General features: G+C 45.4%; 1 protein-coding gene across 1 annotated transcript; it reads right to left on the bottom strand.

Annotated features, from left to right (window-relative positions):
* Positions 1–721: 721 nt before the first annotated feature.
* On the bottom strand, positions 722–19,148 carry LOC119389562 (ran-specific GTPase-activating protein). The gene is made up of 7 exons (XM_037656877.2): positions 18,993–19,148; positions 18,505–18,555; positions 17,526–17,632; positions 16,158–16,315; positions 13,627–13,755; positions 4,712–4,783; positions 722–2,422 (listed from the first exon to the last, which is right to left on the bottom strand). Exons 1-7 carry the CDS (start codon positions 19,005–19,007, stop codon positions 2,274–2,276), a joined length of 681 nt encoding a protein of 226 aa, XP_037512805.1. The 5' UTR covers positions 19,008–19,148; the 3' UTR covers positions 722–2,273.
* Between the last annotated feature and the right edge of the window lie 147 nt (positions 19,149–19,295).

The raw sequence follows: 19,295 nt of genomic DNA, 5'->3' as shown, positions 1-19,295 counted from the left end.
GCTAACGGCCGTTGAATTTGTGTTTATGGCATCATTTGTCGATGGATGAGGGAATGATTCCTAGCAGATTGAGAACTGTAAATTCCAGGCTGCGTGCTACGCTATAACATTTGGCTCGTGTGTTCTCAGGAGCCTTGGCTACCGATTGGCAGCGTTTTTTGACCATGCTGAAAAAAACGTTGCAGGGCCCCTTCAAAAAGGGACCCAAAACTGTGAGCACCCCTTCATAGAAAGAGTTCCCAACAAAGCTGCACTGAAACTTTTATTAAAGAAATCCATGACGTGAAGTACTCACTGGAACTTCCAACGTTTGTACACCTCTTCTCACCTGCAGTCGCCTGCAAGGCCAAGGTTTTTGTTGGCACATCTTGCATCTCGCTGTATATAAGGTATATCCCAGTGTTATATGCAGGGTTGTTGCAATAGGCCCCACCAAATGTCATGTAATGTACAACATGCAACGTTAAGACTAAAAAGAAAAGTTTAAATGTGTTGACTGTAGAAAGCAGATACCTAAACTACGTTTAAAAATAAAAATTGTGGCTACACTTCTGCATGAGGTTTTCAAAGTGACGTTACAACTGTTCAATAGTGATTTAACATACCTTCAATCACCAAAGCATTGCAGAGGGGACTGTATGCTGTATTTGATATATCTAAGCTTAACTACGTTCAGGTGGAATGCTGGTGAACCACTCACGTTTCAAATAAAGCAAGAAAACACATATCCAAAAGCCATTTAATAGCTGCTCGCCAAATACATGTGGTGTTCCACAAGAACTACATATGCTGCAGTATGTACAGTGAGGAAATGACTGAATAATACGTCATCCGGGCATCAAAGCACGACTGACACCTTCACAGAGTGTATCGCTAATGCCAGCGCGTTTTCGATGCCTATTCTGTGATCTGCTTGAGTCCTCTTGTCACGACGTGATGGATGTGTTAAACCACAGTCACAGACATGATGTCAGCAGCCAACACTCGCCAATCACTCCAGTCAGCAATTACGCAACACAACCAGCACACACACACAAGATGACACAATCGTAAACATTTGAAGACAGCGATCAATCGAAAAAAATGACGATGAAAAAGGAAGCGAGCTAGTTGGCCATATCGCGGTATGTAATAACGTAAGCTTCAGTGTCGTAGCAACACCACACGTTTAGTGTATATGCAGCACACATAAAAAATAGCCTCGAGACCCTGATAAATGGTGCCCACCATTAACCCAACACGATTGCAAATGGTAATAAACCTAGGAGCGCCACATCAGAGCATTAATTGTCAACCGAAAATGTGTGGCACTGACAATTTCGTTGACATAAAGAGTGCCCCAAATCTGCCCACGCAACGTGCAAGTCTTCTGCTACAAGGAACCAAAATCTGCGTCTACACCAAGTTATGCTGTGAACGGGAACATACGATAACCAAGAAGCGTGGCAACGAAGCGCAAGGCATCATGTGCACTTAACAAGCAAAACTAAAAAAGCGTTTCAGTGTTGATAGCGAACTCCATACAAAGCGAGTGACGGTAAAGCACTGGTAAACTGCATGCACTGTGAAGAAAACAAAATATCAACACCCTTGATACCTGGCTAAAACTGCAAAAAGCCGCAAGGTATCAACCGAACATTCTCGGATACAAAAGCAGCGTCGATTGCTTTCTTGTTCGATTACAAGAGCTATGCACACTCATCTCCCAGCTTCTGCACACTAACACTGGCACTGGAAGTACTAGCGCTACATCTCATGGTTAATCCCACCAGTGCATCCAAAAAGTATTCAAAAGGGAGCACTTTTCCTTCCAACAACAAAACACCTACTCACAGCAACTGTTATAACCGTGAGAACGGCAACAAAGCTAAATCTGTGAAGTAGGTACTTCATGTACGGTTGCATGATGCCATCAACCACCATGCTAGGCAGGATGATTTTGTAAAGTCCCGAGCGTGGCAATCTGACGTCAGCTCCAGTCCTCTCCGTTTCAACAGACTGTTATGTGCTTTACAGACTTTCTTCGCAAAGTAGGAACTCTCTGGCAATGTGATAACGGCAAAAAAAGAAAAAGAGAGAGAGAGAAGCCTCAAGACCCATTGACAGTTTGGGCGTTTCGGTGCCTCGAAAAAATCAGACTACTCGAGGACGAGCCCAGGACCGACTCGCCTCGGCCATGAGCGAGACGTGGTCCCTGCAACGCGGAAAAAGGCAACGGTCGATCGACCGGCGGTACACGGCAGGCTACGAGGGTACGGGGCAGCATTTTCTCTTCACTTCTTGGGGGACTCTGTCGATTCCGAGGGACTTTTTTCGGATTCCGTAACGGTGCTGCCGTCGACCGCCTTGTCATCCTTCGCCTCCTCCTTGATGGCCAGGGACTCTAGCTCCTTTGTCGGCACTTCGGATTCGGGAGTGGCTTCTGAAAACAAGCATGAAGAAGCCAGATTAATGTAAAAAAAAACCTGAAACCATCAGAGGTCGGACAATGACAATAGTTGTGCCATTTGAATAAAACCTTAACACTAGAGGCACCCATGCTCGCAAATTAAAAAGAGAAACTTCTTTATTGCAAAGGAACAGTTTCACGGCACTACTGTTATTCAGACGTTTTCGAATTTGTCTGGCTATCGTACAATTGTGCAGTTATCTCTTCATCACAAATTTAAACATCCTCAGGGTTGTTTAGTGGCTCTTTGAAACAATGAGCCAGACAAATTCGGGCATCTGGAACTTCGGTTGCCATCACACACTGTTTTCAAGGGAGTGGGTGGTGAAACTGTTGAGATCCACATTTCAACACAGTAGGACCAGTAGATGTCAAACAATTCCATTGGTTAATAGTTTTAACAAAAAACGAGTTGGCACACAGGTTCGTCCTGGCCCTATACTGGGCATTAAACAATTGTGTTAAGCTGTTTATTGGACAGCACTCGGCGACAATTAGCTATGGCGACAGTCAAGGCAAAGGCACGGGCTCCGAGCGCGAGCGGCCTTTAGAAGAGGACGACCCACTAGGAGCCGCTGGAGAGCGCAACCGTTAAACAGTACCAATTGCTTCGCCACAATTACCCCGGGTACGAAAAGGGAGCCGTCCGGCGACCTAACAGCTCGTCACTATGAGTGGGTCATAGTAGGCTTTGAGGCGCTCCACGTTGACTATGTCGCGCCCTCGACGGCGCATGTCCAAAGCTGGTTCGATGGGTTCGATCAGGTAGTTGACCGGTGATGTGCGCTCGATGACCCGGTAGGGGCCTTCGTATTTCGGCAGTAGTTTTGAAGAGAGGCCAGTTGCAGTGGTAGGGACCGAGAGCCATACGAGCGCTCCGGCGACTAACGTGGACTCAGAAGTGGTGGTGCCACCGCGAAGGCTCTTCTGCCGCTCTTGTTCGTGCGTTGTAAACGACTTTGCAAGCTCGCGACACTCCTCAGCAAGCCTGGCTGTGTCAGAAATAGGCGCACACTCAGATGGATCCGGCTTGTAGGGTAGTATCGTGTCAATGGTGTGCGACGGGTGCCTTCCGTACAACAGGAAAAAGGGTGAAAAACCAGTAGTGCTTTGAGGGGCGGTATTATAGGCGTAGGTGACGAAGGGCAGAATGGCATCCCAATTTGTGTGATCGGCGGCGACGTACATTGAGAGCATGTCGCCGAGCGTGCGGTTAGGCCATTCGTCTGCGGGTGGTAAGCAGTAGTTTTGCGGTGAACAGCATGGCACTCTTTGAGAATGGCTTCGACGACCTCCGACAAGAAGACACGGCCTCGATCGCTGAGAAGCTCCTGGGGGTGGACCGTGACGCAGCATGAATCGGTGTAGCAGGAAGGAGGCAACATCGCGCGCTGTAGCCGCTGGGAGGGCTGCGGTTTCGGCGTATCGCGTTAGATGGTCGACGGCGACGATGGCCCAACGGTTACCAGCCAACGTCAGAGGAAGTGGTCCATATAAATCGATTGGTACTGTTTAACGGTTGCGCTCTCCACAATTGCAAAAAAAAAAAAGGTTGAAAGCACTTTCAACGCGTCTTATATTTCAAGTAGCCACAGCCAAGCCTGGCCACTGCGTAGAAGCCAGTACACGCTCGAAATTCCGCACTCGGGTTGCTGTGCGCTCGTACGGTAAACTCACTTCCGTGTTGTGAGACATTCGTAACAGTGCAACAATGACATCACAGGCAAGTGTTTCCTCAGTTATTGAATGCATCAGATTCTACGTAACTAAACACGATACTATCGCCTTTTGCGATCGTTTGAGAATACGGGCCCCGATTCCCACCAGCGAAAGCATGGCCTGTGAGATTTGTATCTGCCATACAAAGATGGTGTCTATGATACAATTAGGTCTGAATTTGTTTTTGCCGCTTGCGAAAGCAAGGCCTTTGAGACTGGCATTTGTTTCCATCGTCACATTGGCATGGACTCAGCATCGCCATTTGTCAGTCTTCTCGACAGTAAATGATTAGCTTTCTGTTTTTCTTTGGCTATTAGCCATGTTGTACGAGTGAAACTTGCTTACCAATCCTGAAACTGTAAAAGTTTTTTAAAAATTTTTGTCTGTCTTGAACAGTTTCAACACTTCAAATACTGAAGCTGGATCCAAAGCACACTGAATAGCATACCAATCTAACTTTCACACAAGCCTTTTTCTGAATACCGTTCTTTTTACACCTATAAGATGATATAAAGAGACAAGAGCCAGGCAATAACTCCCCACCTTTGCTTTCCTTGAGAAGCTCAATCTGCATTTTCTTGGCTTCTTCAAACTTTTCTTTGAATTTCTGGGCATCTGAAAATTTAAAAAATTGCGATTGTACAAGAATTGTAGTTACATAGCAGTAGGCATTTGCTTAAGATGAGTAATATGATTTAGCAGATTACTGCCTTGACTTTTCGCAGGTCTGCTCATTTAGCTTTTCAAGCTTCCCCAAGAGCCTCCAGTAGGTCAGTGTTCCCCTTTTTCTGGAGGACATCACAATAAGCGCCTTCAGATATCTGCCCGGCCGTGCGGGCGGCCTAGCGTCAAGAGTGCTGACTAGCTCATCAAACGCGCGCTTACAGAACTGCAAGTGGAGCGCCGTTGTGAGCATAGTGCAAGCTTTTATTAAAGGACGACACAAAATGTGCTACGCATCACTCCACTGCCGCCTAAATCATGCAAAACCGCAAGAGCATTATTAGAGAAGCAAGTTGGGCTAGTTGGTGTGTATTGACTACAGACACAACTAATTGGTGCCTATTGACTACAGACATAACTAACAGTCCCGTCTGTTGTTTTTTGCGCTAATTAGTTATGTATGTAGTCGCTAGGGCATCGTGGAGACACATCACATGCAGGAAGCTAGTTGCTGCGTTGATGCAACAAGGTACTCGCCTCAATGTTACGAACATTCCCACACAAATGCACACGTATACTCCATCTCACAAGCTGGTTGCAGCACTGTGGAAGCTACGAGGCAGCTCAGCCAATAGGAAGAGCGAGCACTACTCATGGTATTCATCCGCGCCGCGTCGTCTGCTCGGCGTCCCTGTAGCCGTAACACCTTGTGCGAATAGAGCGAGCACACGGGAGCAACCAACGCTTTTAGCGTTGGGCAGCAACGGCAACGCCTCAAAAAAAACAAAACAAAAAAAAAAGCGTTGGGCAGGTGCTGCGTTGGGCGAGTAAAATGAACAAGTGGTAGCAACCAACGCTGTTAGCGTCGGGCAGCAGCGGTAGCGCCGGAAAAAAAAAAAAGAATAACAAGGCAGCACACGTCGACACTGGTTTCTGGTGCCTCGAAATTAAAAAATCGCCGTCGAGAGCTGTGTGGCCCGTAAGTTTAAACCGACGCTAATGTTTGCGTTATATATTTGTGTCCCGATGCTTCGACAGCTATGTATTCGTGTCTATTTTGCACCGTTTCCAAGATTCATTCTCAAATTCTCGGCGACAAGGCTTAGCACACACGGCTGAACCAAGGTTTCAACAAACAGCTAATATCAATAATAAGGACAAAACGTGCCTGATACTTTGTCCTCAGCGTCAGATGGCACAAAGCGATAGCAGATTCCATTGTTTATTTTATTGCTGTCGGGACAGTGGGCAAGTAGCAAGGGCGAGTTCGGATCGAAGCGGGCGATCGCGTCTCCATGGGCGCTGCCATGTTGGTTCATCGTCACAATTATCGGAAGTTACCGATGCAATAATTAAATGCTCATGACGTACACGCGAATCCTGCTTAGCGCATCACGTATTGCTGTGACGTAGCGCGTAGCACCTTCTCCAATTATAATGCAATTATAAACGGAACTACGTTTTGCTGCGCAAGCATGTGGTTTGTTTACACCTCGTAGTTTCCACCCTGCTGCAACCAGCTTGCGAGATGGAGTATAGGTGACCACGCGCAGCAGCATCGACACGAAAACCACAGCAACAGGAAGAACAATAACAAAGAACCTGAGAGTCAACCCCCCTGCTATGCATGCCACGCGATAGGTTTCGCTAAGCAACAGTAGCGCCAGAACACACAGCCTAGCGAGTAGAAGCAGCATGCTCGGGGCACAGCGACACATTTTTGGGGGTTCACGCATATTTACGACAGATAATTCCCAGAAGTATTTTCCGAAAAGAACGCACATATGGATAACGGAGTTGCGTGACAAATGAAAAAAGAGATAACATAGGAGCCTTCAAGAGCTTCGCAACAAACTTACAAAATGTTTACGGTCCGCGAAACACTATCAATCTACGTATCTTGACGTTCCTGGGAATCGTTCCGACGTTTTAGGGCTAATTAAACACGCTCCTACATCGGGTCACACTACCGCCCCTGTTTCCGACGAAAGTAAACGGCAAAGATTAGATGGGTCAGAATGGCTGACGCATTTAATAATTTTTTCACTCATATGACTCAACCGGAAGTGCGGATATGCTTGCGAGTCTTAAAAATCGAATATTCAGCATGTACTTGTCCCTATCACCGGCCCACGAAGTCTGTCAACAATAAAAGGCATAAAAAATAGTAAAATTATGTCGCCCTGTTAAGGAAGTTTCTGAAACCTTCCCATTTTTAATGTCCGAAGTCCCCTGAATCCCGACGTGGGTAATATAGACATCCTGTGTTCTCAAAGGCCTTTGATTCTTACTCGCTTCTTTACTTACGAGGGATTTAGAAAAAATAAATCTGAACTAGCGCTTCTGGACGAGCATATTACAAAATTCGAAGAAAAGGCTTGGCGTTTTTTGTCATTTTTCCAAGGCCTTTGATTTAGTAAATCATAAAATACTGCTAAATAAATTACATTGCTATGGTATCGAGGCCAGGCCCTATCGCTTATGGACTCTTACCTATCAAGCAGACGACAAGTTGTATGCATAAACAACTCTTTCTCCAGTGTGCAACCTGTGCTATGTGGTGTGCCGCAAGGCGTATATTGGGGCACTATTATTTAACATATATCTTAACGATATCATAAATATTTCCAACGAGGCTAAATATATCTATATGCCGATGATACCCATATATTCTTTTCAGGGCATGACATAACGAGCTTATAAAACTTGACAAAACAATGAAAACGCAGAAAGATGGTCAGAAGCAAATGCTATGCGTATTAACGAAAACAAAACAAAAGCTGTTATATTTCGAGCGAAGAACACAAATAATTCCATCTCACCAAGATATAATACTGAGTACCTCGCAAAATTGAGATTGTTGACAATTTTAATGTCTTGGCACAATTTTTTTTGAGAAATGACCTGGGATTATCATGTGGGATATGTCTTGCAAAAATTAGCTCAGGTAACAGGGTAATAGGTCGAATTCGGTATTTGCTTCCAAAAAAATGTAAGCTTTTGCTATATCATTCACTTTTTAACTCTCGTTTAAACTATTGTCAATTGGTGTGGGGTACACGACGGCTACTAATGTTGATAAAATATACATGCTTCAGAAAAAATGTATTAGGCATATATCAATGCTCATTTTGTGGCATCCACTAGACCCCTTATTTTGTAGCTCAAGAATAATTAAGGTGCACCAGCTATATAATTATGCATAAGCCGAAAATTCAGATCAGAACTATTAGGCACACAAAAAATCTACGCAGTCTAGCCAACCTGCGTGCAAGGAATCTAACATACCCCACCCGTCATGGAGAGAAGTGGGAGGTTGATTAAAACACGGTTTAAACTCCGGCAAACAGCGTTTATCTTACACTCTTCCAGCTCTTCTGAATTATTGTGACCTAAAAGGTTTTGACTTATTCAACTGCTCATACCACGACATCCATGAAATATTTGCAATATAATACTTGATCTTTAAATCAATAGTACATTCCCGTTACATATTTTTTCTCTCAGTCCCAAATCAAAAGTCTTAGATATATATTTGCTTGTTTTCACTTGCATGTAGATACTTCTAGGGTTGTAATCTATATAATGTATAATGTTGTAATCTATATAATGTCTTTTTATGCAGGTATATGTCTTATATTTTGTTTCTGGATGACAATCGCATTATCATGTTTATCTTTTCTACACAGTGTAATAATTTCGTTTTTCAATCTGTGGTTCGTATATGTATTAAAATCACAACTGCAATGTGTACGCCCTGTTGTGGGGCACTGCCCGTGAGGTGCCATATCGCCATGTTTACCACGGTGCTGCTACCGCTCCGACTTTTTACTTTATATTTATTTTCTGCTTTCTTTTTGTATGGGGCTGTGAACTAGTCAAGCTGTTTAACACAGCTTTTTTTTCACAGTCCTTTCTTTCTGTACGACAGAATGGAAAATAAACTTTGACTTTGACTTTGACTTTACGACAGCCCAGAAGTAGATATGGCGGCACCATAGGAGCCTTCATTAGAAAGGTGCACAGAAACATGCTTGGGCACTTGTACGTGTTCTGTGAACGTCTTATTTTCTTGGCATCCCTGGCGCTGCTTGGAAATTATGTCAACTGAAACCTTCCCCCCCCCCCGAATCCCGACGTGGGCATCAAAATTCTTGCTTCTGAGGCTGTTTACGAGCAGCTTGGCGCAGCAAAACGGAATCGTATCAAAAATGCCCAATACACGCAGCCGTCTCACCCATGAAGCAGACGAGCATAGAATTGTTATTGCGGGAACCTAGTGCATTCGACTATGCTGGTGCAAATTCTCAGCAGTGGTCTAATACTGGATGAGTTGCCTTTTTAAACTTTCCCTCAAGAATACTGCACGAAAACAAAAGAATATATCTATAATTGTTGTTGCGCGAAGCATTGCCAGATGCTGATATGATCGCCCAGAAACCTGGTACAGTCGTCGAACGTTTACTCTGACGCTGAAAATCCGGACATGCTCGTTTATTCGGACACCTTCGCGGCACTGCCACTCATTAGGGGTGCAAAAGCCAAATGTTGCTCTTGGAGCACAAAAATCCAAATTTGGACAGTATAACAAAAAAGGCTTACTTTTAGAAAAGAAAGCAAAAATATGTAAAAACCATTCAACATCGCCCAACTCGTGCACAGTGCACGTTAGCACTGCTATTTCAATAAAAGCAGTGTGTTGAACCACCCGACAGTGCAAACAATGAAGAAGTCCACACTAGCATTTGCAGCGGCTGTGAAATCATTTGACAGGTGCTGAAAATGCTAATGTCGACCTGCCAGCCTGGCCACCTCGAAATTCAGGACATTCGTAAAGCAGGAGCAAGGGGGGGTAGTGAAAAAAAAAAAAAAGGCATAAGTTTTTGTTTATTGTTTCTCAGGGCAGCAGGAACACCATACACAGCTCCGAATGATTGGCAGTAATTTTTTAGACATCAGCAATCATACTAGTACAGTAGACTACTTTTATGAAGATCTCGAAGCGACTGCGGTCATCTGTTCGTCTTATCAGAAGTGCCCTCAAAAAGAGACATGCTAACATGCCAAGTGCATCCAAATACATGTTACTTGAAAACACTGAATGGAGTAGACTTACAATGGGGGCACAATGACAAGAAAAAGCATTTACTTGGCTCAGCTTGATAAAAACTATGCCTTCAAGTAGAGTATTTCCAAGAATATTACGAGCACCCAATTTCGGGGGTTAAAAATAAAAATGCTCAAAAAGTTAGCGCTACAGTGAAACCTCGTAATACGTACCTGCCGGGAACGCAGCACAACTACGCACTAAACGGCAGTACGCATTAAACACCACATACAAATTTGCATCTCCTAGCGTACGTCATCGCCGCCAGCAAAGAAATTCTTTTCTTTCTTTTTGCCAAAGTGGAGAAAAGATCCAGGCACTCTTGCATGACCGGCCGATAGCACGCAGTGGCGACGCCAAAGAGCATTTCGAAACTATTACAGGGTCCGGGATACGCAGTCAATGCAGTGACCGACATAGTGACAGAACGGACGGTGTCTGCTTTCCGCGACATATGTGTGTGCGTCTAACCGCGATCTGCTACTAAACGAAAACTGACACAGTGCCAGTGAAACGCGGTATGGACGCGTGGAGCCGATCGTCTCTCGTCTAGTTGTGTGCAGCACGTCGCCTACTTGGCTCACGCCGTCACTGCCGGGCCGCTTGCTGTGCCACACACGCGCATTTGTCATGGGAATGTTGTTCGTACCCACTTCGCTCCAGATCGTGCACAGATGCGGCGAGTAGCTTGTTCAGTTAACGCAGCGATGACGAGCTTCATGCAAGCGATGCGCACTCCGCGACGCTCTAACGGCCCTGACAGCAGACAGAGGCGCGCTGGGTGGTCGCCTGATGAAAGCGTGCAGTATGGTTACAACAGCGCTACGCTTGCTGTACCGAACGCGTGCGTTTAGTGTGATAGCACCAATGCAGCGAGGTTTCTCGGCGCCCGCAACCCGCTACGCTAACTATGCAACAGCGATCTGCTTTCGTTTCTACAAAACGGTGCGCACCTGATAACGACCTAGCAGCGTTTGCTGTCGGGCTAGTTGGTACATGGGTGAAGTTCTTCGTCCCTGTCCGAGCATTTGCGCCAATTCAACTTCAGCCTTGAAGATGGCCCCGCACAACGAGGTGGCAGTGATCGGCGGCCCAGCGCGTTCAGATTGTTGCCTAATAAAAGCGTGCAGTAGGCTTAAAAAGTAGCGCTGCGCCGCACGCGTAACCAAGCAGATAGCTGAAGTACTTATTGTGATAAGGTTGTCGGCGATAAGTCATGCCGGCGCGTTCGTCGGTGGCCGCCACCTCGCCTTCGTTCTTTCCTGATTCTTCCGTGCAAAGCCGTCGCCGCAATTGCGCGGAAGTCGGAATCGGTGATTGACCGATCTCCGCGCTTCTCAAAAAGACTGAAAACCTTTGGCGGTACACTGTGGCGTCGGGAAGTTGAGTGGCGCAGTAAAATTTGATGGCACAAAAAGTTATCGCGGTATGCAGGGTACGCACTAACCGGTAGGCATAGGGCGAACCACCATGGCTTAAGCGGTCAGCGAATGCATTGGGCTCTATGGGACTTGGTCGAGGATTCATCGCAACTACGTTTTAACCATTAGTACATTTAAAGCGGGTATGTATTAACAAGGTTTGACTGTACCACATTTTAATGATGAAACAGTAACATGCTCCTAAGTTGATGATTAGAAAAGAAAACAGAGAGAAGCACAATTTTTCTTCAAAGAATGTAAAATTTATTCTCCTGACAGTTCATTTTGTTCTGTGAGGCTGTTTTGCTGCCTCTAAGATCACTTCTGGATACACCTCAGTTGCGTGCTGTTATGTCGACAAAGTCATTATACACTCAAACCTCATTATAACAGTCACATCTGCCCCGAAAATAACTTCGTTATATCCGAAAATTCGTTATAAACGTTTATTTGTAACACTGTAAGACAAGACTATTCTTCATTTACTTCGTTATAACCGATAATTCGTTATATCCAAGTTCGTTATATCGAGGCTTGAGTGTACAGTGAGTTAAAGTCGGCAAGGTTTTCTTCGAGGTCCGGATATTTTCCTCTTTTTGGCCCATACCAACTTATCCTGATCGACGTGCAGCTGAAGATATCCCATCGCGCTACTCACAGTCACAAGCCTCGTGCACATGCAAAAGACATGACATAGCTATATTCAGTATGCAAAATAGCCTTCCTTTGTTGTGCACTTCCATAATCAAAATGGCTCATCACAATTTGCACTTCACTAGGAACAGATACAATGCGCACAGGTCCTACACGAATAAATGCGAACTGACCACAAAATGTGCTCGGCCGCCATTGTGGGATGGCGATGGCGATGGCAATGCATCTGACCCCTCTGACAGGAGTGCTAGAGCCGCAAACGCGGTTTCGGTTTCATACTCGATTCTAATGCGCAGACAATTTTTGTTCCTGTTGTCGTTTTCTTTTTTTCCCACTCTCCTTGCATTTGCCCCTCTGGGAGACTAGTTTGTAAGCGTTATGTCACAGAACAGAGGCTCGTTTGATGGTCAAGAGGTGAAAATAGCCACAGAACAGGCATAAAATGGCCTCCCGCCCTGTTCTGTCGATAGAACGGATACAAAACGGTCTCCGGACGACTTGGATTGGATCGAAACGTAAGCGCTGGGCCCAGTGCCGAACGATTTTTCGGACTCCGGCTGGCTGATTAAGTGCGACGTTGAAAGCCATGACAAGCTGTCAGCGATACCAGCACTGAAATGTTGCACTGGCTATAGCTGGAGATTGTGCCATTGTCAAAATTCATACAGAAATTAGAATTGCAGATAACGAAGGCTAGGTTTGTTGGCTATACAGAACGGTTGCCTTTTGGCTTTAGCCAGTCAAGTATCCATTGAACGGCTAGCACGGCCAAACAGCAGGCCAAGCAAAGCTCGGAGTCAAGCTCGGTGCGGCGTTTGAGGTGAATGACAGCGCGTACGACTACGATGCGGATCCTAACTCTGATGAAGAAGAGCGAACGACAACACAACTAGCCTAACGTTGTTCCCTTTTGGCGTTTGAGGGTTTGCGTTGTCAGATGTTTCTATGACTAGGCCTGATCTGCGTCCCGTGCTTCGTGTCTCGCTCCCTTGTTTGTGCTTGGCGTGCAAGGGCTGATCTGGTGAAATGGCTCTAACACCACCATTCCATGTGCACCGTCGAAAATAAAGAAACGCGACAACTGCAAGGCCCTGACGATGGCAAAAAAAGCAGCGATTATTCGCCAGGTGGAAGGCGGCCGACCTCAATCTGAAGTTGCTCGGGAGTTTTCACCTAGTTTGGCAATGAGATCATCTGTTAACTACTCAAATGAATGCATGTGGAATTGTGACTGCCATGATAACACACCGCCCACACCACAGCCATCAAATGTGGAATTAGCGTAGGCCGTTACAGTGCTATTGCCGACCTACAGGAGTGGCTGAACATTGGCTGAAATAAAGGCCGACTTGGTCGCGCAGAAGCGTGCATGTGCACAGAGGTGCATTGAGAAGTTTTTTCCGGTCCACCTTGCCAATAAAGGTGCTTTTTTCAGGTGAATCCTTTTTTTAGGACTCCCGATTATTCGGGCTTTTCGGCGGTTCTTGCAGAGCCTAAATAAACAGTCAGCGACTGTATTCCGTAAACCCCTTGGCGCATACAAGAATACTGGACAGGTTAAAAACCTCTAATAAGCAGCATTAACAATTTGAGGGAGTAAAAAAGACACTCACTCTCCACGCTTCCAAACCGCAATGCTAGCAGCTCTGGCTTTGGCTCCTCATCTGCAAAGTCGGCCAAAGTGCTCCAGACCCAGGCTTTGTCGCTGCCGTGGCTCGGCTTTAGCTCCATGCCAGGGTGAACTGCAAGATACATTCACAGAGGAAAGAACGGGAAAATTGACAACCACCCGTTTGTAGCACGAAGACACAAGGAAATTCATACGGATTTCTCAGAATAAAGCCTCTTAGTTGCCAAAAAACACCAGGCCCGTGCAGAAAGCACAGTCACACCGAAAGCTGGAAGAGCGGCATTTCTATAGCCCTTTATAAACTCTCTTGTGGCTACTAATACAAGTACACCAGCAACGTACCCACTACGCCACAACTTATCATTTTTGTGAAGTTGGGAAGCACCCACCACGACATTATTCGCCATTCTGCGGAGAAGCAAGGTGCCATCTGTAAGGCATTACGTGCAATTTGTTGATGCGACAGTTGATGACGAAGAATTACAGCTGAGCCCTTTGTAATTGGTTGGAAGCTTCAAACGACCCACTAGTTACGTAATTCGCATTGTGTGACGCCCGGACATTATTTAACTCTCCCACCACGCTATGTAACATACGCTAACGTGAGAAAGAGAGTGAGAGAGGTAAAGAACTTTACTGAGACCCTGAGGAAATGGATCATGAGAGCATTATGGGCTTCCTTGGCAACCAATAGAAGTGCACTTGCGAGGAACCCACTATGCTATAAATCTTTATAGTTTTTGTGAAGTAGGGAAGCAGCCCCTATGCCTTCGTCATTCTGCGGAGAACCGTGGTACCCGCTAACACCTTTAAGGCATTAAGTGCACTTTGTTGATGCTGTGCCTGATGACGAAGAATAACTATGGCAGAGCCTTTTGTAATGGGTTGGAAGCATTCAACAACCCACTCGTTGCGCAACTCGCATTGTGTGACGCCAGGTTACAGAATTCGCGTTGTGTGGCGCCTGGCTGTTATTTTACTCTTCTACCACACTACAGTAAATATGTTAATTTGGTTCCTTCCCGACATGAAGCCTGTATACGGTCATTTTGCAAAGCATTTTCAAGCACCGGCATGGCTCCGAGATAGAATACTGGGCTCGCAAGCAGAGGGCCCAGGTTCGAACCTCATTCCATCCTGGATATTTTTTCTTATTTTGCGCGATAGTGGTTACGGACACCGGCGGCAGTGGCGGACAACTACAGCGCCAAAAACAGCCCTTGTTGTGATCTCATAACAGCTTTCGCTGGAAAATTCATCCTGGTCCAGGGCTTGAACCCGGGACCAACGCCTCAACTGGTAGAGCGACCGCCCCAGAAAGGCATTGGTCCCAGGGTTGAGCCCCGGACCAGGACAAATTTTTCAGCGACTAAGAGGCTTTAGAGAAATTTGTATGGATTTCCTCGTGGCTTCGAGCTACAAACGGGTGGTTGCCAATTTTCCCTTTCTTAACCTATCGCCACCTTGTGGAATTCCGCAGAACTGATTTGCAATTCAAAGAGGAAGTCAACAATACATTTAAAAAATAGCACTCGTTTCAAAATAGGACTTCCGCAAAAGCCTTTAAACTTTGGAACGGTTTCACGTAAGCAGTAAACTTGTGTGTATACATAGCTTGCATTGACGTCACCATGACCGCCATCTTGGGGACCAGCGGGTTGAGACGCATGGTGAGGGCTCGCCATCAGATTAGTGCCGGTGCACCCAAGCATCTTTCACACCAAAACCCCAGTGTTCCTTTGTGTTCGGCGAACAAAAGAAAGCGGGGAGAGCACAAAAGAGCGCCTGGGTGTCCTCCTCTGCACTGACACACTCTAATGAGATAAAAAAGTCACGGTGGCCGACATGTTGGGGGACCAAGCGCAAAGAACCTGTCTGGCATGTATATCAAGTTTGTCTGCTTTAGACACTCAAAAAGATGCCATCCATTTCAGGTGCAGTGTTGAGGGTTCTTGTGTTTCACATGCGTTAGGATAGTAAAATCGGAGCTGACCTCCGGCTGAACCTTTCTTTTAAAGAAAAGCTGAAGCACTTTACGAAAGAAAGCAAAAAAAAAAAAATTGTTTGCTGTGTATTTACATAAGCTGCTCGATTCAACAATCAACCTGAAGCTTTGCAAAACTGCACATAAACGAACTTTAGAAGAAAAAAAAAGTTGGCCGATGCCACAGAGCACATTTTCACAGTCTTCTGCATTGGATGTCACATTCAGTATTCTTGTGTCATCTGCTGAGACAGCTCGCCTGAGGGTATGTGTGCGGGCAGTGCAAACGAGGATTTTCTTTCATGTGTTTTGAATTTCCTGTTGCCACTAACGTATAAACAAAAAAAAAAAAGAAAAAGAAAACTGACATTGTTTATTGGTTCTCGTTAGCCCCAAAGTTTTATCTACTTCTAAAAACCACTTCAGCTTCCCTACAAGGTGAAGCTCTCGTGTAGCTTTTGAGCTAAATTTGTTGAAATTCTCGTTTAGCTGTTAATGCATGCGAATGCTTGCACGGTGGTAGTTCTTACCATAGTGGTTGGCGCACACCTTGAAGGTCTTGTCGCGGCGCATGAGAATGCGGCAGTGCCCAGCTTTGTTGCAGAGGATCTTCACCTCGCCTGTGCCACGCTCTTTCCACTCTGGTGCCTCATTGGGCGCCGTGACATACCTGTACAGTTTGCCCCGCCTGCGCAGATTGTCGCAACACACCGGATGTTGCTTCAATAAAGTGATGCTGTGCCTTACTTATTTTCAAAAACTTAGACGGGACACAAGAGACGACAGGACAAGGCACTTTGAAGACTAATGCATACCAACTGGCTCACTTATCAATTTCATTCATTCATTCATTCTTTATTTTCTTAAAGAGCCCACTACGGGGTATTACATAAGGGGTGGGTTACAAGATATACAATAAGGTGTTACATGGTATATTTCACCATCTTACCAGAGGGCTTGCCTTGCCTGAGCGGTTATAACACTGTTTATATCATGGATGTAAGAGTAGACTGGGATTTGGTGTTTTGCACTGTGATTTACAGTCGAATTAATATAAACACATTTACACACAATGTAAGAAAAAAGAGGTAAACTCAGTTCCATATCCTTGATAGAGGCAGCACTTACAGAAAGGCAATCCTACTTGTCACTTGTGTGTGGTACAAATGAGTGACAGAAGCAGATGCTCCTCTCTCACATAAGGACAAACTGATACAAGCTCAGAGCCAACACCTCCTGATCTAATATGAGCAGTAATTGTGGCTAATAGTCTAATTATATCCTGTCTCTAACAACATACCACTGTAATTTTTAAATTTGCAAGCACAGAGCAGAAATTTGTTCAGAATTATTCTATTCCAATCCTATAGGACAAAGTCTCTGAGCTGCTCTGGTGACTACAAGCATACTGGTGGCAGCGCGGATGATATGCATGCTACTTTCTGGTCATCTGATGCATGCGTCTTCCAAACTCTCCCAAGAAAAATTTAGTGCATATCAGCTTATCGCATTTTCAAGACAACGGTTATCATGTATGCTTTTCCTTATGGACGGAGTGTAATTTTTGTTAAGGTAGCACAACAATAAACAGACAGCTTTAGAATACGCTACCCTGAGCTCTGCATGCCAGATTGCCTTGGGTTGTCACTGCTGCGCATGCGTCATGTGCTAACCACTCTTTGGGTTAGCCTTCTGGCCTCTAGTTTTGGGAATAAAGGGCTAACCAAGCCACCCCCACAGCTCTTTCGTGTTGCTCTCGCGAACATGCGAGCGAAACTTTCTTGCATTTGGGCTTACGGGGGGCAAATCCTATCCTATAACATCTACGACACACTTGCATAAACCCAAGGCCCGAGTACCCAATTCTAAACCTCTCTAATAAAGCGTGCAGCACTTACAGCTTGACAAGGACCTCCTCATCTTCTTCTAGCGTTTTCACATCAATCAGCGGCAACTTCATCACCGGTTCGAAATGGATGTCTGGACTGTGTGAGCGCTCATCTTCCTGCACAAGAGTGAGAGACAAACAAACCTCAAGCAAATTACTCTGCATAGCCTGGAAAATCTGCAACATTGCAGTGTATAAAATGCAAAACATTTTAGCTCATTCTCACACAATGTATCGCTTCACTGTGCGTACAGTCTGAATCACACTTATTTGTCTAGAGCGGTCGAGCGCGTGGTTGCGGACGCTGTCGCCGTCCCTGTTGCTGCCTCGCATAAGCTAGAAGCTTCTGTTCATGCTTGCATTATAGCACAAGGACCTAGCATGCGGTATGGCTACGTTTGGTATCATTACGGCGTCAGTCTGTGCATATTAAAAACACAGGACGTACAAACACGGACACAAGAGAGAATTCAAGCCTTTTTAACATGAATACCTACCAACTAGCTCAGCTCTCTATTATTATGAGATCGGTGCATATTTTTGCAAAACTTAACGGTGGCTAAAGCGGCCAACTGGTCCCTCTAGACAAGTGCTATTCAGACTGTATCAACAAAGAGCGGAAAACGGATGCAAAAAGTACTTTAACAGCTCTCACGCATAACGCGAATGAATGAACATCGTAACTTATGAACAGTTACGTACTGAAGGAATTTCAACGCACCTTGTCACAAACGCGCTATTTTCTTACAAAAACAGAACACCGAGTCATGCCAGCCTAACAACTCCGCTTTTGTTTCTTTGAGGAAGCCGCCAGCAGTGCTATGTGAGATGCAAGATCATCTCATTAAGCAAAGCATACGGTGACAATCCAAGTTTGACATGTCCAGCGGTGAAACTACGCAACGCCGCTAGATCCAATACACACCTCCATCAAGCTTCACGGACAAAAATTTGCTCTCAAACACCAAGAACACAAGAAAAGCACTTACGTGTTCGCTCACGCTGTCATTCCGGCCTTTTTCCAGACAACCCGAGTCATTCTATCGAATCAGAAAGGATGAAATGTCAGCATTACGACACTGAACTATTGACCGTCATCGCGAATCGAACTGCTTGCGAAAATAAATTGGGCGTAACACGGAAAAATTCTCGCAAAGCGTCGCAACCGGCATTTGACAAGCTACACAGCGTAGTTTTCGTAGGCTGCACGCAGGGTATTAACTGCGCATCGTTACAGACGCTAAGTACGACAGATGCTTCGACACTTTCTAAATAAAGCGCGGGGAGCAACTCGCCGAATGTTGCGTTGCAGCGTCGGCAACAAAAACATTTTTAATGTCTTCCCCGCAATGCGAACGCAACAAGTAATAAGCCTATTAAAGAGACTTCATTGCTGAACGAAATCTTGGACAGAGACATTTAATAACGGCTAAAGTAGGTCAAGCGGGTCATGCAGATCATCCATCGGCAAACTTACAAGTTCTTCACTCATTATTAAGCGGGATTAAAATGGATTTGTAACGACGACCCAGTACGATTTCTTGCAGCGTAGCTTTCCCGCTCAGTAACATACAATGAACTGTTTTCACGATGCGCTGTTGATGGACACAATCCGCACAAAGCGAGTTCTCAGCTCTCAGCGAAGAGGTAAAGTGAAACATGGCAGCTATGACGTAGTTTATTTCTCGTAATTTCGACGTAGTTTTTTTTCTTAATACACAAAAGCATAGCCTTTGAGATTGGCAACTTGTAGTCAGAGACGAGCGTCACATGCTGCTAG

The sequence above is a fragment of the Rhipicephalus sanguineus genome, chromosome 4, assembly GCF_013339695.2.
Source record: "Rhipicephalus sanguineus isolate Rsan-2018 chromosome 4, BIME_Rsan_1.4, whole genome shotgun sequence".
In the NCBI taxonomy this organism is placed as follows: Eukaryota; Metazoa; Arthropoda; class Arachnida; order Ixodida; family Ixodidae; genus Rhipicephalus; species Rhipicephalus sanguineus.
This window is presented reverse-complemented; position numbering and strand designations above follow the sequence as displayed.

Coding starts and splice junctions, on each gene's coding strand:
- LOC119389562 (XM_037656877.2), bottom strand. Junction 17,633..18,504: donor ATGACAGCGTGAGCGAACAC/GTAAGTGCTTTT, acceptor ACTCTTGTGCAG/GAAGATGAGCGCTCACACAG. Junction 16,316..17,525: donor GAGGAGGTCCTTGTCAAGCT/GTAAGTGCTGCA, acceptor CAATCTGCGCAG/GCGGGGCAAACTGTACAGGT.